This window comes from Poecilia mexicana, unplaced genomic scaffold (assembly GCF_051168715.1).
Source record: "Poecilia mexicana isolate PSO_F unplaced genomic scaffold, ASM5116871v1 scaffold_1, whole genome shotgun sequence".
NCBI lineage: Eukaryota > Metazoa > Chordata > Actinopteri > Cyprinodontiformes > Poeciliidae > Poecilia > Poecilia mexicana.
In genome coordinates, this window is record NW_028263370.1 from 11658164 (window position 1) to 11677330 (window position 19167).

The following is a 19167-nucleotide window of genomic DNA, read 5'->3' on the forward strand; positions in this document are numbered from 1 at the left end:
AAACAACAACATTACTCATTTAAATGAGGCAGTAAATTGAGATTAAAAGCAGGGTGAGGGCTCTGAGATGCAACCGGGTTTGGCAGGTCTGCTTTGGGTTGCTACCTGATGCAGTCCTCCATGTGCCGCTGGCTCTGCTCCAGAAGGTTCCTCTCTGTGCTCATTCGGCTCTGTTCCAGAACTTTCTCCTCCAGCCGATGCTTGTCCGCCCTCAGGGAGGCTGTCTCTCTCTGCTGCCTGTCACGTTGCCTCTCGGCCTCCTCTTGAGCTCGAGCCAGCCGACTCCGGGCCTGACCAAGCTCCTCCTCCAGGCGAGAGCACCGAGGGCCGCACGATGGTGCAGCTTCGCCAGCCACCTTCTCCTTCTTCTCGCCGTTCTGCTGGATCACGGCCTCCAGCCTGGAGATCTGTGGCACAAACAGAAACCCATGGCAGACAGTAACATTTCATATATTGCACTTCCTATCTGCGGTTAGTCCTCACCTCAGCGTTGGTATCCTTCAGTTTTGCCCTCAGCTCATCCTTTTCCCTTTCCAGACTTTTGCGCAGCTCTTCAGCAGATCGTCTCTCCTCTTCCAAACGCGCACACACCTTCAAGAATATTTGCCCACCATTATGACTGTCGTTCCATCAATTACAGGTACATCTTGTCATGTTGAAACTGCAAACAGTACTCGATTTTATTGGATGTATGTGACTGACTCAGGAAATTGTGCAGGATAAGGGAGTGGGAGGAAAATTGCAGCAGTTGTCAACATTTTAAAGTAATAAAAATCTGAAAAGTGTTGCCTAACATTTGCATTCAGCCCCTTTTACTTTGATACCCGTAAATAAAATCCAGTGGGACAAAGAGGCTTCAGCAGTCGCTGTATTAGTAAACAGTCTTGTTGGTTTGTTGAAGAACATCAGTGAGCAAACAGCGGCTGACACTGTGTCAGTGAAGGTGGTGGCAGCATCATGATATGCTTTTTTTTTTTTTTTTTCCCCAACAGTTTCCAACAGTGATGATGTGTGGAAACATTTGAAAGTTAATTTTCACAGGCCCTCTCCATCCGGCCAAAAAAAAGAAAGAAAAAAAAAGTGCTATATGTCTCATATGAAAACCTGGTAGAGATTTACAGCGAACTCCAGCCTGTTTGTATATGATTCAGTGTTCCTGAATTCCTCCTTTTAACTTATTCTTCTGTGGAACGTAGCTCCATATTATTTGTGGAAAATGTGTCTATTCACCAATATTTTTCGTAGAGCAAAATATTTGGGGGATAAAAATGCAACTTTAGAAGATAAAGTAGAGGCAAAGCAACTTGACACGCTATTCTTAGAGAGACTCTGAAGTATTATTTAGCTATTTAGAGGTGTCTGTAGTCCCTAACCCCTGCGAATGCCACTGTACCACAAAAGTTTCGCAGCTTTAATTACAAAGAAAGGTGGGTCAACGCACTGCTACTGTGACTGAATGCAAATGATTAGCAACATATTTCGGCTTTTTCTGTATAATAAACAACTGAAAACCTTTCATCCACATTGGACACTTTCTCGAGTTGGTCTAAATGATAAAATGAAGTTAACATACTATATATTAATGTTTGTGATCATAAAGTTAGAAAGATGTAAGGTGATTTTTTTATTTTTTGCAAGGCGCAGTAGTTTTTATCTGTCATACCATAATGATACCAAGCTGACTTAATTAAAATTCTAGATTACAGGAAAATAATATTAAGTATAGTATTAAAAAGGTCGTGTTTTTGGACAATACAATCTCCATATATTTTGTCAGAGTAAGAAATATCTCTAAATCAGGCTTTCAGCCACCTCTTCCCCGTCTGTGAGCCAGCTGTTCATCAGAGACCAGACAGCTGTGCCGTGGGATGAAAGGAGACATTATTGCTTGTGGCATTTTGAGCCTTCATCCAAAATAATAACGTACAAAATCTGACTCAGGCTGCAACTGAAATAATCATCCTTGATTATTCAGCTGAGCAGCAAACTATTTTTAAAGTTTGTATCAAGCGGCTTGCTACAGAGAAGTCATGTTCCCGTTTGCAGCATAGTCTGACGGCTGTCAAAAACATTAACATTCAGGATTACTAGAGGGTTCTGATGTCATTTTAAGATTGTTGAAATGATTTATCCTGCAGTTCCAGCTGTGAGAGGTTCAGCGCCTTGCAGGAATATTCATTTGTGTTGCTCTGTCTCACAAAAATCAAGTGGAATGCATCAAAGTTTGAAGTTCGCTGAAGAAAAAAACGTGAGAAAATTGAAGGGACATGAGTTTGTGGCTCTGTGTTGGTACTAATAAGCTCTATGATGTGTGTGCAGACAGATGCTGACCTCTTGGTTGGTCTTCCTCTCTGAGCTCAGCGCTTCTTGGACATTGTTCAGCTCCGCTGCGTGCCTCCTCATCACCTCCTCTATTGCCTTCCGCACCTGCTCCTTCAGCCGCTTTCTGTCCTCCTCAGCCTTCTCCGCCAGTCTCTTCTTCTCCTCCTCCAGCTTCTGCTGCACATTGGCCCTCTCCGTGTCAACCTGCTCCATGCTCTTGTCCAGCTGGGACCGAATGCGAACCCGCTCGACTTCCAATTCTTTGCGCTGTCGGTCCACCTCTTCCTCTTTCTCCCCCCTGAGACGTTCGGTGATCTCCTCCACTTGTTTCTGGAGAGCTTCCTTTTCCTCATCTCTTTCTCTGCGGATTTTGCTTCTTTCCTTCTCAAACTGGTCTTTTTCTTGTTGCCGCTCCTTCTGCAAGCTTTCCCTCTCCTTTTCCATCTCCTTCAGCAGTTTGTCCCTCTCGTCGTCGGCGTGCTTCTGAATGCGACGCAGCTCCTCGGTCTGGGCTCTCACCATCTCTGAGCGCAAACTGGACAGGGCTTCAGCATGCTGCAACAGTTTTATTTATTCAGCACATGATGTGTTACAGCTCAATGCTAGCTAGTGCTACGTAAAACAGTCAGTAGTTTTCAGGATTTTCTTTCTGGAACAAACCATAACATACCAGGTTTTTAGCAGGTGTTCTCCCAGAACTCACCAAGTACTTTCTCAGAACTTACTAGGTACTTAATGGCACATTTCAGGGATAGTAAAGGATTTTAGGGACAGATGGTAAGTTGTGGAAAGGACCAGATACATACCCAGAACTTACCAGGTACTTCGATGAAAAGCATTGGTTACTTTCTGAACTTACTGAGCACTTCTAGGAACCACGTTGAATTACATGACACTTTTTTCATTGGTAAGTTCCAGAAAGTCTTTGTTAGGATCTGGGAACATCACTCTTTCTCTCCATACAACGAATGGTTTGTTCTCCGAAATTGTGTCTCAAAGTAACAAGTAAGTTGTAGAAAAGTAGGCAAATGTAAGCCTTGGCTTATATTTGCCTAAAAAACCCCTATTTGTTTCTTTGTAAATCAATGGCTTGTAAAATAGTGTTTTATATTGTTTGTTGTTGTTGTTTTTTTTTTGCAATGTTGTAAATTTACCAAAATAAAGCTAATCTGAATATAAAAGTCATAGTGGGTACGTTTTAGGAAAGGATCTGGTAAATTACTTGACAAGCAATAGTTAAGTTCTGTGAAATTTCTTGCTGAGTAAGCAGAAAGTTCAGGGACAGTAACTAGTAAGTAGTAGGAAAGTCCTGGTTCCAGGTGAATACCTTGTAAATTCTGGAAAGTACTGGAAATTTCCAAGAAACCTTTAAAAAATTTTAATTCCAGATAGAAAACTTTAAGTTCCATGTAAGCAAAGACCTACTAAACCTGTCAATTTGTGTGTGCGTGTGTGTGTGTGTGTGTGTGTGCGTGTGTCACCTGGCGTATTTGTCGGGCGTGGTCGCTGTTTCTGCCGCTACTCTGTAGCTCCAGCTCTCTGTTCCTGCTCTGCAGGCGGTTCACCTGGCTCTTCAGCTCCTCCAACTCAGCACACACACACACCTCACAGCGCCCACGGTTCAGCAGCTCCTCTAACACACACACACACAACACACCAAAGTGAGGGTAATCATGGCAGGAAAAACAAACTTCCTTCAAAGCAGGAAGCTGAGCAGTTCAGCTTCCAGGCAGATTGTAAGAGTTTGAACCTCTATATTACAATCCACTGACTGTAATGAGAAAGGCAAATTACACCTCATGAATGAATTATGATGTTATAGCAAAGTAGATTTCAGATATGAGAGGCTTCAGACCTTCGAGAACCCGTGGTAATTCATCACTTGAGTAATGGATTGACATATACCTTATTGGAAATGTTATTAATGGAATCATGCAAAACTGCTTTTCTAACCTATTTTCCTTTAGGTTAGAAAATATTATGTAAAATGTAAAAAAAGAAAAGAAAAAAAAGAAAAGAAAGTAGGAATCAAAAATGTTCCAGAGATTTCTTCAAGAACCTGGCAGAAAAAAAAGGTACTTGATGGAATATGTGATAATTGTTTTTTTTATTTTTTTTCAGCACTGGTCACTTTTTTATGCTTTGTGCCATGAAACCTTCATGAAGCTTTTTTTTTTTTTTTTTTTTTTTGCATGGTGTGTGAGAGCTGTGAGGATTTTAATGATCTGTTTATATTATTATAGCCTGAGGTAAAAACCTTAATATTGCAGTGAACAATGGAAACTTATTGAGCTCAGAATAAGTTGCATTTTCTTCCAAACAAACCTCAAACATCTACATTAAGATAATAAAAAGTTTTCCATTTCTAAATCAATTTCATTTCCTTAAGAGGAAATCATTATTAGTCTGAGTTATCTATATAACCATATTGTACAAGAGATTTATGACTGGTTTAATAAAAAAAATATTGACATTTCTGTACTTTTAGACTGTGAATGAACCAGAATTTGACTAAAGACCTTTTCAATATTTGTAAGTTGTTTAAAAAAAAAGAATATAAATGTGAAATAGAAAATACAATATTATCTACTGAACTATGCCTGCTGCTCAGCTTGATGCAGACGGTCTGAAGTTTTCCTTTACTGAACATTTCATTTGCAGCCATGTACAAACAAGCAAAAAAAAATTCAAAATGTCATTGTTATGATCATGATGTGTTATACGAATCCAGATTTTGTGAAGCGAAGTTTTTCGAAGTGACAGCTCTTGTAAGTGAATAAAATCCTCAGAGAGAGAAAATGTAAAACAAAGGCTGATTTTAGCGATTTACAGCAGCTCAAACTGGAAATGTTCCTACACCAGGAATGAAACGCTACATTAGCAAATTTGAACTAGTCTGCACTTTTAGCAGAGGCAGCTGTAAAGTTGTCTCTGACTAACAGCTTCGGCGTTAGTATGCTAAATTTACGTTCGTGGGGGTTGCAGCTGTATCGGCCTGTCTGATCAGCAGAATCAGCCGATCATGCGTCCATCTGGATGCCGTTGCAACACAGGCAGCTATGCAAAAGTGCAAAGACTTTCTCCACTCAGGACACACCGAGTGCAGAGCTGATGAAGGCAGCGTAACACCTCAATGGTTGGCTAAGAAAACAAACTAAAAGTATAGACATTTAATATCAACTAGCCTTAGTGTTGTACCGTGCTGAGATGAACATTTTCGGTTTAATTTAAATTGTTAATATGTAACAATATTAAATAAATTGGGGTGCTTTGTGTGTAGCTATTAGTCTTCCACCATTCTGAGATTTTATTTGTTTCTCTACACACTAGAAAGTATCGATTTTGTGTCTGAATATTACGTTAAAAAAATTCAAACTATCCCTTTTGGTAGCAAAAGTTTGACTAATATAGCGTTACATGTTTTTCAGATGTTTTCATTTTATTGTATGTTTCTGTTGCTTTCTAAAACAATAGTCTAGATTATGATATGTTTGTAGATTTTCAATGATAGAGACAGAGTGTTTTCGTTTTCTTTAGAAAATACTTTTTAAGAAAATATTAAATGTATTATGATGAACACAGTTACAATTTTAATTGGAAACCAAACATTTTTACGTTTTGAATGTGTTAAAGTCCAAAATTGGTAATGTTATTGAAATCGGAATCACTCAAGAAAACGGGACTTGGTGAGTCTCCATTTGATGCCACTTATTAAATTCAGAATTTGTTTAACTTTTATCGAGGTTTAATAAGTTACAAATGTGTTGATGTAAGGTATAAGACGCTGCTTATGTTTGCTTTGGTACATTTTGGAGTGGCTCCCTCAGTGAAGGTCTGGACCCACTAAGGATCATAAGTCAGCAGAGGTTCTGAGATCTTGAGATCCTCATCCAAAATCAAAGTAAACCACTAAACTTAATATATTAAAAGTAACATTTCCTGTTGGTTAAAAGTAAGATATTTTGGGCTTTTCGCACTGTTTGTGTTGGAATACTTTGACCAACTGGAAGAGATAGTTAGTAGCTCAAAGATCAGAAGCAGCCAGTGTTTCTATGATTCTTCTCTAATAGGGGGTTGGCAGAGAAAACACTGAAAATAAATCTTGTTTCCCTCTATGTTTCAGATTAATGAAAGGTTAGGAATACTCTTTTAAATCAATTTCCTGTTGGGTTCAAATCTACTGCATCTGTCAAAGAACCTGCAATGCATTTTTCCTCTTTTATGTTTTGTAGTCTATGAAAAAAAAGCCATCATCAAGGCCAGACTTTAAAGAAAGCTACAAATTTGTATCAGTCAGAAAAAAAACCTGATCGCTGCCTGTGTATTTGTCTGCAATACTGGGGTTAAGTCGTCACAAACATCCTACATTGTAGTTTTGTGAAAAAGGGGCAGACTGAACAGCTACCTGCTCTGCTTTGCAGCTCGTCCTCCTGCAGCAGCAGCCTCTCCTTGGCGACTGCCAGCTCCTCCTCCGCCCGTTTAACCACGGCCTCCGCCTCCGACACCCGCTTCCGATCCAGCTCCAGCTCCTCCTCCAGGTCCTGGAGGGCGGGATGGTGAAGGCCAGAAGGGCACGTGGAGAGGAGGGTGGGGGTTGGGTGGAGGGGGGTGCACAAGACAAAAAAGAACATGAGGAAAGAAGAGAAAATAAAGATGACTGAGGGAGAAAAAGGGAGTTCAACTGCAAATATGACACAGATGCAGAGCGTGTATTGGAAGAGGATGGATGAAATGTGGTGAGTCAGGGAACTCTCCTGCCCGGCACTGAGGCTTTAATGGTCTGCTGCGAGGGCTTATGTCAGCGCCGTGCCAGCTCTCTCAGGGCTTCTTAATGCTCGTGCGGGAGGTGGTAATGGTGGTGCTGCAGTGCATCTATCCTGCTCGAGCTACTCATTAGGAGACAGTTGGCACAGGGAGCAGCACTGAGGCAGCCCCACCCCCCACCGCCTAACGTTTTACTTTGATATCACTTTTTCCCCTCAGACGTTCTGGTTCGTGATGACAGGCAGCATGTCCGTGTTTCTTTGCGCATCTGCGGGGGCTGAAATGATTCATCGATTCATCGTGATGAATCAATTATTGAAATAATCGTCGTCTAATTTAGCAATCAGTGAATTGATAGCTGGAGTATGCAGACTAAAAACAAATGGCCTTTTGCAGAAAAAACATATTCAGAGCACCAAATAAGCCACAGACTGTACAAAATGTAAATACATTAGAGATAAAAACATCTTTTTCCGTCAATCGTTGCATTTTCTGTAATAAAAGGTTTACCTTGTTTTTTGAAGAAGGAATTTAATTATTTCTTTATCTGTTTACGTATTTCTAGTATGAAAAACATCTTAAGCGTTAAAATTAAAATTTGTAGAATGAACGCAGCATTTCTTAAAGTCCAATTCATCAATTAATCGCCAAATTGATGACTAAAATAATCTTTGGGTGCAGGACAGTACCTGTATTCTCTCCTGAAGCTTCACTGTGTTCCTTTTGCTCTCAGAAAGCCTCTCCAGGTGACCTTCGACCTCCGCCTCGGCCCGCTTCACTCTTTCCCGCAGCGCGCTGTGCATCCCCTTCTTCTCCTCCTCCTCCCTCTCCTCCCGCCTCTGCCGCTCCTCCCTCCACTCCGCCTCAGTCTTCTTCCTCATCTGCTCGTTCTCCTCATGGAGGTCGTTCACTTTTTGCTCCCACTGCTCCCGCTCCTCTCTGACCGCTCGCCTCTTCTCCTCCTCCGCTCGCTCCCTCTCCTCCTTCAGGATCCGCAGCTCCTCCAGGAGGGCTTTCACTCTTTCCAAGTCCTCCTGCTTCTCCTTCTCCTCGTCCTCTCTTCCCCTCTCCTCCTCCCTCCTCGTTTTGTCCTCGTCTGCCAGTTTCTGGAGCTCCTCGCATTTGGCGTACAGCTCCTGGATCTGCTCGCCGGCGGTCATCAGGTCTTTGCTCAGTCTCAGGCTCTCGTCCTGCGCGGCGCTCAGGTCGGCCTTGGCCTCCAGGAGTCCTTCCTCGGCAGCCCGGAGTTTCTCCTGAAACTCTTTCCTCAGCTCCGCCTCGGTTTCGCGCTCCCTCTCCTCCGCCTGGATGCGGAAGAACTCAAAGTCTGCCTGAACCTGGAGGGGCAAAGGATGAGAGAGTCAGCTGCACTTCGCACAACACACCTTTTACTGCGGCAGCATAATCTCACCCTGAAACCTTTTCAAAAAGCCAACCTTTAATTTGAGTGAATTTAGTCGGTGGGAAGAAAAATAACCACATTAATGGAAAAAAAAAAGAAAAAGGAAAATCTCCAACACCCACTGTAGGAGTTACTATGTCTCCATGACAACCATTACATGTTATCTACAAGGCAAATATTGCTTGGGGGAAAAAAAAAAACATCTTCTGTGTCACCACCACAAATGTAAATAATCTGCGAAACGGTTACTGTTTGATTTGGTCAGACGAGACCAAGATGGAGATTTTCAGCAACAAACAAACACTCCAAACGGATTTGATGTGAAACAAACTAATTTGAGGAGAAGAACCTCAGTCCCACTGCCAAGTAGGGGGGAGGCCCTCGGCACCTTGTTAGGGTCAGCCCCTTAGGAAAACCAGATTGTATCCAGCTTATATCCTCTGCCAGTAAAATCAATAGAGGTTTGATTTTACTGAGCACCGTTACAATATCTGACCTGGAGACATGAAGGAGCTTTTCTCTACATGAGAATGTTGTGATAATAACAAGATACAAAGGTGGTCAAGCTTAATCATAGATGTTCATAATGTAAGAACTATGGAGACTGTGGAGCAAACAGCATGGGGACACTTTGAAAAAAAGCCAGGCTGTTGCCATAAAGGCCAGCTGGGAGCAACGTGGCGACATTCACACAGTACTGATTATGTGGCAAAAGATCATTATCAGGAAGCACCACTGAGACCAGGCAGGTTGGAGCTTCATTTATTTCCCTTCCTTGGAAATGTAACTGTACTGAAAATAGCTTTTTCCAGATAGTTGCTGTGGAAATATAATGGTATGCACAACGAGACCGATTTGAATCCAAAAAGATTAACTATTTATATGGTAAGCTCTTAACATCAGTTTTGCTTAAAATGTGCAATGTGCAAAAAAGTTCCTTGCTAGATGCTGAAAAAAAATATCAGTGTGGCAAACAAAAGCCTGACAGTAACTGTGATGAAGATGCAGACAATCCTGGTTGTCTTCTGTCTGTTTCACCTCATGTGTGTTAGAGAAGGAGTTGGGCTGTAAACCAAAAACCTTTCTCTTGGCTAAAATCTCCCACTCTTGAGGCAGAATTTGGTCAGATGGATCCAAAGTTCTAAGAGATAAATTTGGCACAATAACAACACAATGAAAATCACCCTAGAAATACTAGTACCCAGTGAAGCATGGCGATGGCAGCATCATGCTTTGGGTTTATTTTTCTTAAGGAGGAACTGTGCTGAGGTTAGGCTACTGAAATTGGGTCAGAAGGTGGTTAAACAAATATTAGTTCAAGGCTGGAAAATACTGATGCAACCAGGTTATTGTATCTTTTATATTTTTTTTCCATTGCTGATTTAAAAAAAAAAAAACAGTTAGTTTACATAACTACTTCTCTCCACCAATAATTTATTGAAGTATACAATTTGCTTGCACAAGTTGAGCTTGTTCAACTTGCTGCACACACTAAGGTACACACAATATCCTACAGAAGGAATTCATCATGCCGTAATGCAGTGGTTCCCAAACTTTTTCTTCTGCGTCCCCCCAGTGGTTTCCAAACATTTTCTGTGCCCCCCCCCCCCCCACCCCTCTATGGATTACAAATGGCTGTCTGGTTGAAACGACGCGTGTGACAGGGGTGGAGGGGGGAATCGACTTTTTTGGGGGCAAAATGAATGTACCTAGCTGAAAATAGACACCAACATCGGTAGGCTACAAGGTACTTGTTAAGCTTAAGGTTCTGTATTGATATTAGCTAGTCATCTTTTAGCTAACATTACCTGCATCCAACAGCTTTACTCAACTCAGTCGGTTAGTTTGGAGGGAAAAACTGTGAAAAGTTCTTTGCGTTTTGCTGGTTTGCTGCCGTGATTCTAACACAAACCTACGTAGCTCCGCACAGCAGCAGCAGGTCTCCTTCACAGGTGGAAACCCAGCGCGAGCGTCGTAGCGCTCATGTTGCGTTTAAAAGCGGCTCGGAAAAACAGGCTACAACATGTTAACAACGGATTAAACACTTTTAACTGCTGATAAAAGTGACAGAGGACACAAATTTGGGAAGTGTGGAAGCCTCTACTGTATCACATTGACATAGGAATAACAGAGAGTTGGCCATTCTAAGGTAAAAACCCATCGCATACAGTGTTCATGTTTTTTTTTTTTTCATCCAGACGGCTTCCCGCGCCCCCCCTGCAATGACACGGCGCCCCCCTTAGGGGGCGCGCCCCACAGTTTGGGAACCTCTGCCGTAATGTATGCATGCTTCGCACAGTGGACGATGTGAAAGATGATTGAGAAAGTTGGTTTATTACTAGGGGAATCTGCGATGGTCTTTAGACGCCTCCTTGTTGAGACTTAAAAACTCTCTCTGTCTCTGCGTTGTGTTCACCTCGATCCCTTCTGCCGCGCTGTGTGTGTAATCAGACAGATTGTTGATGCTCTCAAAGCCTGTGGCCCTCAGGCTGACTGTTGAAGCAAGCACCTCCGCCCAGCAGTCTGTGTCAAAGTATTGTCTAGCTTAGCCGCTGTTTCGACCTCTGAAGTATTCAAACTCTCCCCTAAAAAGACTTTTTTTTTTTCCAACGTGACACTCCAACAGATTTTCTTCAGTAGGACATCTTTGTTGCATTAAAGTTTGGCAATTAATGACTGAGCCCAACCATCTTGAACTGATTAAATAAAGTAACATTTAAGTAAATTTAGCTGTTGGTTGTCGGTCAGGCAGATTCAGCTGCTAGTGAAAAAATTGAGATTCTATACCTTTGTAAGAATGATTAGCATTTTCCCAATTAGTACCCACAAAAATCCTTGTGTCTTCTTGCTACCTTTAAAATTGAAAAAGAGTAGTGTGAAATGTTTAATTTGTTTGGTTTTGTGATTTCACAGCACCAGAACAGGTTTGGCTTGATCTTAATTTAGCCTTCTTCTGATTTAACAGAAGAAGAGAAAATCTAAATATAAAAACAAAGATGACACACAAAATATTGCAGTATAGCATTTTCACTTGAACAGGGTAACAAGAGGTTTTATGTTCATTTTTAACTTCAATATTACATGATATTTGTGGTTTACAGGAGATTTCACTGGACAATCTGCAGCATGTCTCTAACAATGAGGTTTTAAATATATTTTCTGAAGAAATGTGTCAATATTAATCAGATGAACATCTCTAGTTATGTAGACATTGCTGACCGACGGCGTAACGTAAGCGTGGCGGGACCTCTAATGCCAAAGTTGTCCCATAAGCTGTTTCATTTAGTTCAACAAAAAGGAGAACAGGAGGACACACCTGAGCCCCAACTCGCTGCTGCTCATCCAGAGACTCCTGTAGCTCCAGGAGGCGTGTCCTTAAGACCGACCCCTCTCCTTCGTGGCACGTCTCCATCAGGATGCGGTGCAGCTCGTCATGGTGAGCGTGGCTTAAGGCCTGCAGGGCTGCTTCCTGCTCCTCATTCCTCATGTTCAGTGAGTAAATCACCTGGAAAGTGTTCGGAGAAAACAAAAGAACAACAACTTTAATGCACAATGTACTTTGTGTCTTGGCTTCATTTACAAAAGAAGAAATCAGGACTCATGGCAATCCCAGTCAAATATGCAGGAAAGCAAAACCAGATGACCTAAAATGCGTCATGACCTTCTGTACAGATATATTCACTGTCCTGCTTATTTAATTAAAAGAAAATGATAACAAAGAGTTTGTTAAAACACGTGTAACAGCTTCTTTACTAAGGGGTAGTAATGTTGGGTTTGGTGGGGGATTTTTTTCAACATGTATTTTCCAAATGCACCTCAGCAAATTCAACTCTCCCAACTGTTTTAACGTAACTTCCATTACAAACGTTTGTGTTAATGTGTTTCCCAGCATACAAAAGGTAAATAAAAAGGTCATTTTTTTAATATAAACCTGTTGCATGTTTAGTAGCACACAGATTTGCCAAAACAAAAAAGTCAAACAGTAAAGCTCCAGTATGCTGCTAAACCTGGAGTAAACAAATGTTGACAGTAGCTTTGGTAAAAGAGCAAAAACTTTGGTTAAATATTTGTCAGTTTTTAAGTTTTATGTTTGGTCAGTTACTTTTTAAAAACAAAATAATAATTTTTTTAGAGCCTACTTTTCTCTGTCAAATGCTCTGAAATTGAGTTTGTAGACAGTTGGTGGGGATAAGGACTGGACTGACTTTGATGAATCCTCCACAACCGGAGCCAAGCAGCAACGGGGAGGAGAATAATGGGAAAAAGGTCATTTCAACAATTACTAAAAACCCGATTCACTGTGTTGTGCTGTTGCTGCAAAGGTCCAATTTGCGAACACTACAGGTTATTGTTCAGACTCAGCTTTGATATTTTTGCACATTCTCATGATGTTGAACTCATCAGGTTGAGGCTCAAAAGATGACTTCAAGAACAACCCGAGCAAGTTACCGTCTGATACGTAGAACGGGCCAGTACTTCCAGAAAGCACTGGAAGTTCAGTGGACAACCTGAACTTCAGTGAACATGTCACAATCACACTAAGACATACACAACAGAGGCTGTATGCTATATGTAAATGGAGCCTCATCACCAGCATCAGCCCATTCTGCTCCCCGTGTTTCTTCACTAAACTGTCACCAGCAAGAACAAACTGATTAAAATCTCACACATAGCATCCAGGATAGCACACCTTCCCACTCCCATGCCTGACTGACACAGCCTGAATCACACAGCCACCAAACGCCACAGCAAACAGTCCTGACCATCCACTGAACTGGTCCTTCCCTTTTCTCCCATCTGGCTGCAAAACTTCAGACAGGAAAAAGGCTCATCCAGTTTAAGAAAAGTTTTCCCCCTCTGCTGTGACGATCATCCGTTCCCCTGCATTCTACTGCATCATGTTACCTCTTGTGATGTGTGTAAGATGATGGATAATAGCAGGAAAGAAAAGCTACTTTATGCAGTACCTTGGAGAATACGATGAATCTAAGTTATGAGCACAGGTGTAAGTATTTTTATTTTCATTGCAGCCCATTTCAGCCCAAACCTTAGCCAGTGCAGGCCTGATTGTGTAACACTCCTCACCTACAGCACTAGCTAACTGAATGAGCCAACACATTAGGTGAAGAGATGCAGAAATTGTTTGGCATCAAGCAAAAATAACCCAGAACTAAAATCAAATGTTTTTGGATGTGCTGCATGCGTCTTTTTTTTTTTTTTTTTTTTTTCACTTTTTTCCCCCCATATCCATGTTCAGTTACACGAGCAACAATGACAAATGTTGAAGACAAAGTTCAATATGGGTTGCATTAAATTACCCAATGGCGTTTTATTGTGTCCTGAGAAAACTCAGAATGAATGTCCATAAAGGTGGGCATATTTTATTTATTTATTTATTTATTTATTTATCAGAGCTCCATTTCCTCAGCGACCACTACCAGTACTCTTCTTAAACTGACTCTAAAGAAGGAACTCAATAATGAAATAAAACAGCTCTCAACAGTTTAAGCAGTTTCCTTGACAAACTGTATGTAGTATAACTCTGACCTTGTCAGCCAGTACAGTCCAGGTTTACAGACATCTAAGTCTGCGTACATGTCTGTCGTTTCTCTTCCCTAAATAGAGGATTATCATCCAACGTGCATAAAATATGGCCTATTTCTCGCCACCATTCATTTTAACCTCTAAGCAATGTCGCCAGTGTCATCATGATCTCCTGGTGACCCTTACGTCTCACTTACCCACTCATAGAGGTGTGTGTATGTGTGTGTATGTGTGTGTTTGTGTGTGCCTGGACACATGAGTGTGCGCAGGAGACACATGGGCTCATATTTTATCCAGACGCCTCTCTGTCTGCAGCACGCCGCTTGCGCAGCACTGCCGGACATTCTCCCCGCTCTGTGTGGAAGGGTGGCATGTTGCCACGCTCCGTCGCAAACACATTCCCGCTGCCTTCACACAAACATGAGCAACGCAAATAATGATGTGCAAATGTTCTTTTCCTGACATCTGACGGTTTTGTCAAACAGACACTGGTGGGGTATGTGAGCTGGTCTTTCTCTTTCCTCTCTGTGCCAAAAATGTTTGCTTTTTTAAGCTGTGACTTGTGCCATTCGGAAATGAGATCGTCTTCTGAAGGGGTTGTGCACGGTTGTCCTCACAAAGACGACTGTTAGGGCAAAGAAATGGAAAAGAAAAGAGGAAAGTTTGACAGAGATTTTTCTCAAACCCATTCATTAACTCTGTCTTCATTAATATGCCGGTTTAATAGCCTGGAGTCTTCTGGGAAGGTTCAGTTTTCAAAATATTTGGAGGACTGCTACAGGGATTCATTCTCATTCAGCTGCAGAGGCATCGGCGAGGTCAGTCACTGACGTCAGCTGATGCAGCCTGGCCCATGGTGTGCAGTGGAATCTGCCCTGGGGTGGTGAGAGGGTGAATAATGTTGAGGTCATGGATTTGAAGACCACTCGAGTTGTTCAGTGCCAAACTTGGAGGATCATTTGTTTTATACTATCTTATTTAAAAAAATGTCTTTTTCACAGTTACTTTACTAGAAGCAGATTTTTTGCACACGCATAAATATATTTATCCGTCCTGAGCACCCATAACGTCGATAGACATGCTGTGGTTAAAGCCAAGCTGTAGCGTAGCTCTACGCCGTCACTTCATAACCAAGTTTAAGTTGAAGTTGTAAACAGCAGATCTCAGCCACTTACACACTCCTGTTTTGAGAAATAAACAAATCTGTTACAGCATGCAATGCAAAAATGCTGCAATCACAAGGTTGCATTAGTGTGCACAGACTCAAGCTGTTGCCTTTTTAAAGCATCTTGTGATTTATTTTCAGCAATCATTCTATTGGGTAACTCTTGCCATCAATTATATTGAACCTGATAATTAAAAAAAGACATCCCTCCCAATCAAGTCTTCCTGACATTTGGCTATAACTCTAGCAAGTTAGGCTGACACAAAAGTAACTCTGATAAGCATGGTGGTGGAAGCATCGTGATGTGGGGTTACCTTTCTTCAGGCAAAAGTTAGGTTTTTGTTGGTGAAGACGAAGATACAAACATTTCCAATAATAATCAGTATTTAATCCGATTCCAACCGTTCATGCTTCTGCGAAACAATTGGCGGTAGAGATGAGTTTCATTTTTCAGCATCACAGTCCAAGACCAAGCACAAATCCTAATCAACAAAAGAATGATATGAGGAGAGAATTTTTTTAAAAAAAAGAGGAAATAAATGTTGTAATGGTCTAGAAAACCTGTGAGGTCATCTGAAGACATACACAGAAGGTAATAATTTAATAAATTAAATCATAATATCATTATATCAAAATGTGTATAATGTCCTGAAACATTTAAGTGTGACAAAAAAAGCAAAAACAGAAAAGAAAACATGCTGGGCAACTACTTTACACAACACTAGCCAAGAATAAGATCGGTTTTATGGGATCATCTGCAAACTACAATTATTAAGAAATTAAACCACTGTAATTGTCTTGTACTAGAAAAAAAAAAAGTAACACATTTATGCAGTATTGATTACCCCCAAAACATGCATTCAACATTCTGTTTTACTAGTAAAGATGAAATTGACTGTGGATATTTTATCCTTTACTCTCATATCTAAATCTTATGTATTGGATGTTTTGTTTTTTTTCTTATTGTAATGCTGATGCTCGTACCAGTTGTTCCAAATGAAAATGCAAAACCTGGTACTTTCAAAACGAGGCATTTTCAGTTTAAATCTGCAAACACTGGGCATGGCAGCCTGGCGAGAGAGCGGCCTCCTCCTACTGTAAATCCACTCTCCGGATCCCCGTATTGATCCTGCCAGTCGATAGTGTTATTCATGTAGCCTCACAAGCCAGTGCCCTTGCTTATTCACAATAACTTCACAGTCAGCAAGGCGTGGAAAACAAATCTGTCTCCAGTGTGCAGGAGAGCTGAGACACTGCAGCTGAAGAAGAGATGATCTGACTGGTTGGTGCACAGAAGAGAGGTTAGTAAAAAAGACAGGAGAGCATCCACACACACACACACACACACACCTCCACACATATCGCACAGGGTACTGAGTGTGCTGGATTACAAAGCAGTGAGGACTGTGACAGTAAGCTCAGGAAATCCAAAGACAGATTTAAAGCTGCCAATCAAAGAAGGGCCCCGTATATGTGCACAAAAGCCGACGCTTTAAAAAGCTGCTGTTGATCTCTGTGAGTTCTGCCAAATGCTGAACCTTTCCACGTTTTCCTCGTGTCACAATCACAAACTTCAGTGAACTCACTGAAGGGGTTTTTATAGCTGAAAATCTAAACAGTCAGGCATGCATTTTTATTCTGAAACCCCTAAATGAAATGAAGTCCAACCAAAAGTCACATAATCAATAAATATGACAGGCCAGACGAGGAAATTATTATTATTAAGCAGCCAAGACACTCCTGGTAACTCTGAAGCACCTGCAGAATTGTAAAGAAATAAAAAATAGAAAGGCACAAGTAGTTATATTTGCACTTCTCCATAAGCAACGTATGGGACTCAGCAGACATCTTCAAGATTTGACTAAAATCACATTTTCTGGTGTAAAATTATCATTGCATATCGCTCCGAACCAGCAAACAGTGATGCTGGGTGGTGGCTCTATTCTGCTGTGGGGAGAAATTTCTTCAGCAGGAAGACGGTAGCTGGTCAGAGTTGATGGGGTTGAATAGAGCAGGATCTCCCATCTACACTTCTCAAGGCACACTGCCCTGGATGTTTTAGGCATTTCTCTACTTCAGCTAACATTATTTAACCGACGGCTGATTAACAGGCATTTGCTGAACTGCAATCATTTGAATCAGGTGTGTTAAAGCAGGGAAACATCTAAAACATACTAAAACACTGGAATAGAGAGCAATCCAGGAGGAAAACTTAGTAGAGGCTGCAAAAGGCTCGAGGCCGGTGCGGAGGCTCACATTCCAGTCGGGCTACGATCCTGAACACACATTCAAAGCTACAACCGAAGAGTTTAAATTACAGCATGTCCATGTGTTAGAACGGTCCAGTCAAAATTTTCTCTTCATATTTAATGTTTGCACAAAGTTTAAAAATGGTCCACATTTTCCCTCGCATCTGTGTTGATCTATCAGATAAAGTCCTAAAGAAATATATTGAAGTTTATAGTTGTCGCATGACAACACATAAGAAATTTATGAGGTGCTTGTTTGCGCGCACGCGTGTGTGCATGTAGGTGTGTGTGTGTGTGTGTGTGTGTGTGTGTGTGTGTGTGTGTGTGTGTGTGTGTGTGTGTGTGTGTGCGTGTGTGTGTGTGTGTGTGTGTGTCTGCTTAAAGTTGTGTGAACATTCACAACAGCTGGCTTCAAATGGTCAGCTGGCACTGTCTTCCCACTGGCTTGCTCCGCCATGTAAACACACTCCAACTGGTTTATCTTTAGCAGCACCCATTCAGGCGGGACGGAGAGAGAGAGGGAGGGGAGGTCAGGGATGGAGATATGGAGAGAGGGAGCAGGTGGGGGGGGATATTGTGAAAGTAAAGCATAAAGGCATTGAGGAGGAGGGAGACGGAAAACACAAGCAGACAGTGTGTGTTTAGCTTCATGCTCCTACACATGTAGGTTATTAAATATATAAAGTTACCAAGGCTGCCCCATTTCCTGCTTCCTCTCCACTCGACACCCTGCCCTAAAACACACAAATAAACCATGCGTCACGCTGCAGGCATCCCAACACTCTCTTGCACCAAATATCGGATTTGATGATTCTTATATTTCAGCAGCGACAGGTTTCAAGTTTATTCACTGGGGTCATCTGAAGTAAATCGACTCAGGCGTGGCGTGCACAAAGTTTCAAAAGAGAGAAACAAGTCGGCCCGAAGAGGAGAGGAGAAGAGAAGAGAGCTGAAGGACGGAGCTGGACAAGCGCAGACACAAGTGCTGACCTTTTCATCTGTGCCATCTTTGCTTGTGTGTGTGTTTGGGTGAGTGTGTGAGAGGAAGCCTTGTAAAACAACATACACGTTACCCGTGGACACACACTCGCATGCACTTTAAAGACAGAGTTGCGCCCATGAGGGAAGTGCACAGTCATCAGTAATTGTCGTCGTTCAACAAGCAGCAGGTCGTGCCCTGCCTCTGTAAGCATTTCTGTGGAGAACAGAGCGGGAGAATCCCCCCCCCTCACGTAACAAGGATTAGTGTTTGAGGAGCTGAGCAGATACAGATGCTGCTCCACTTGTACCAGCTCACTGACACATGGAGAAAGACACACAGCGCTAAAGCTCCTAGCCGGTTATTTTTTTGTAATTGAGAATTTATTCGCGATAAAACCGTCGCTCTCTCAGTCAAAAACAAGTCCACATGCCTCTGGTGGCTTCACACGAAGCACACGGCAACTGACCAGCGGGGTTTTCAGAATATTTTCTTGTGTTTTCCTTCCATCTTTCTTCAAATTTTTTATTTATTTCTGCCCTCAAAGACATTTATTTCTACTTTGTACGGCCCAAATGTCTGAGTTGAATGCAAGAAGACTGGATATTTGACATTTATAATCATTATGAGCACAGCCACTGATGGGGGATGTTCAGTTGACCGGGGCCCAAGGTGGGGACGACCTAGAACAAAAAGTACTTTGTAAAAAGCAGTTATATTCTGTAGGCGTATGTGCATGAGA

General features: G+C 41.8%; 1 protein-coding gene across 1 annotated transcript in view; it reads right to left on the reverse strand.

Annotated features, from left to right (window-relative positions):
• Positions 1–19167, reverse strand: part of fam184b (family with sequence similarity 184 member B) — a 33987-nt gene that overhangs the window by 11332 nt on the left and 3488 nt on the right. Inside the window, exons 2-8 of the mRNA XM_014990436.2 lie at positions 11805–11993; positions 7776–8423; positions 6728–6863; positions 3804–3955; positions 2332–2877; positions 484–591; positions 106–407 (exon numbers count right to left, since the gene is read on the reverse strand). Coding sequence (XP_014845922.2) covers positions 106–407; positions 484–591; positions 2332–2877; positions 3804–3955; positions 6728–6863; positions 7776–8423; positions 11805–11993 — 2081 coding nt within the window. The remainder of the gene's footprint in view (positions 1–105; positions 408–483; positions 592–2331; positions 2878–3803; positions 3956–6727; positions 6864–7775; positions 8424–11804; positions 11994–19167) is intronic.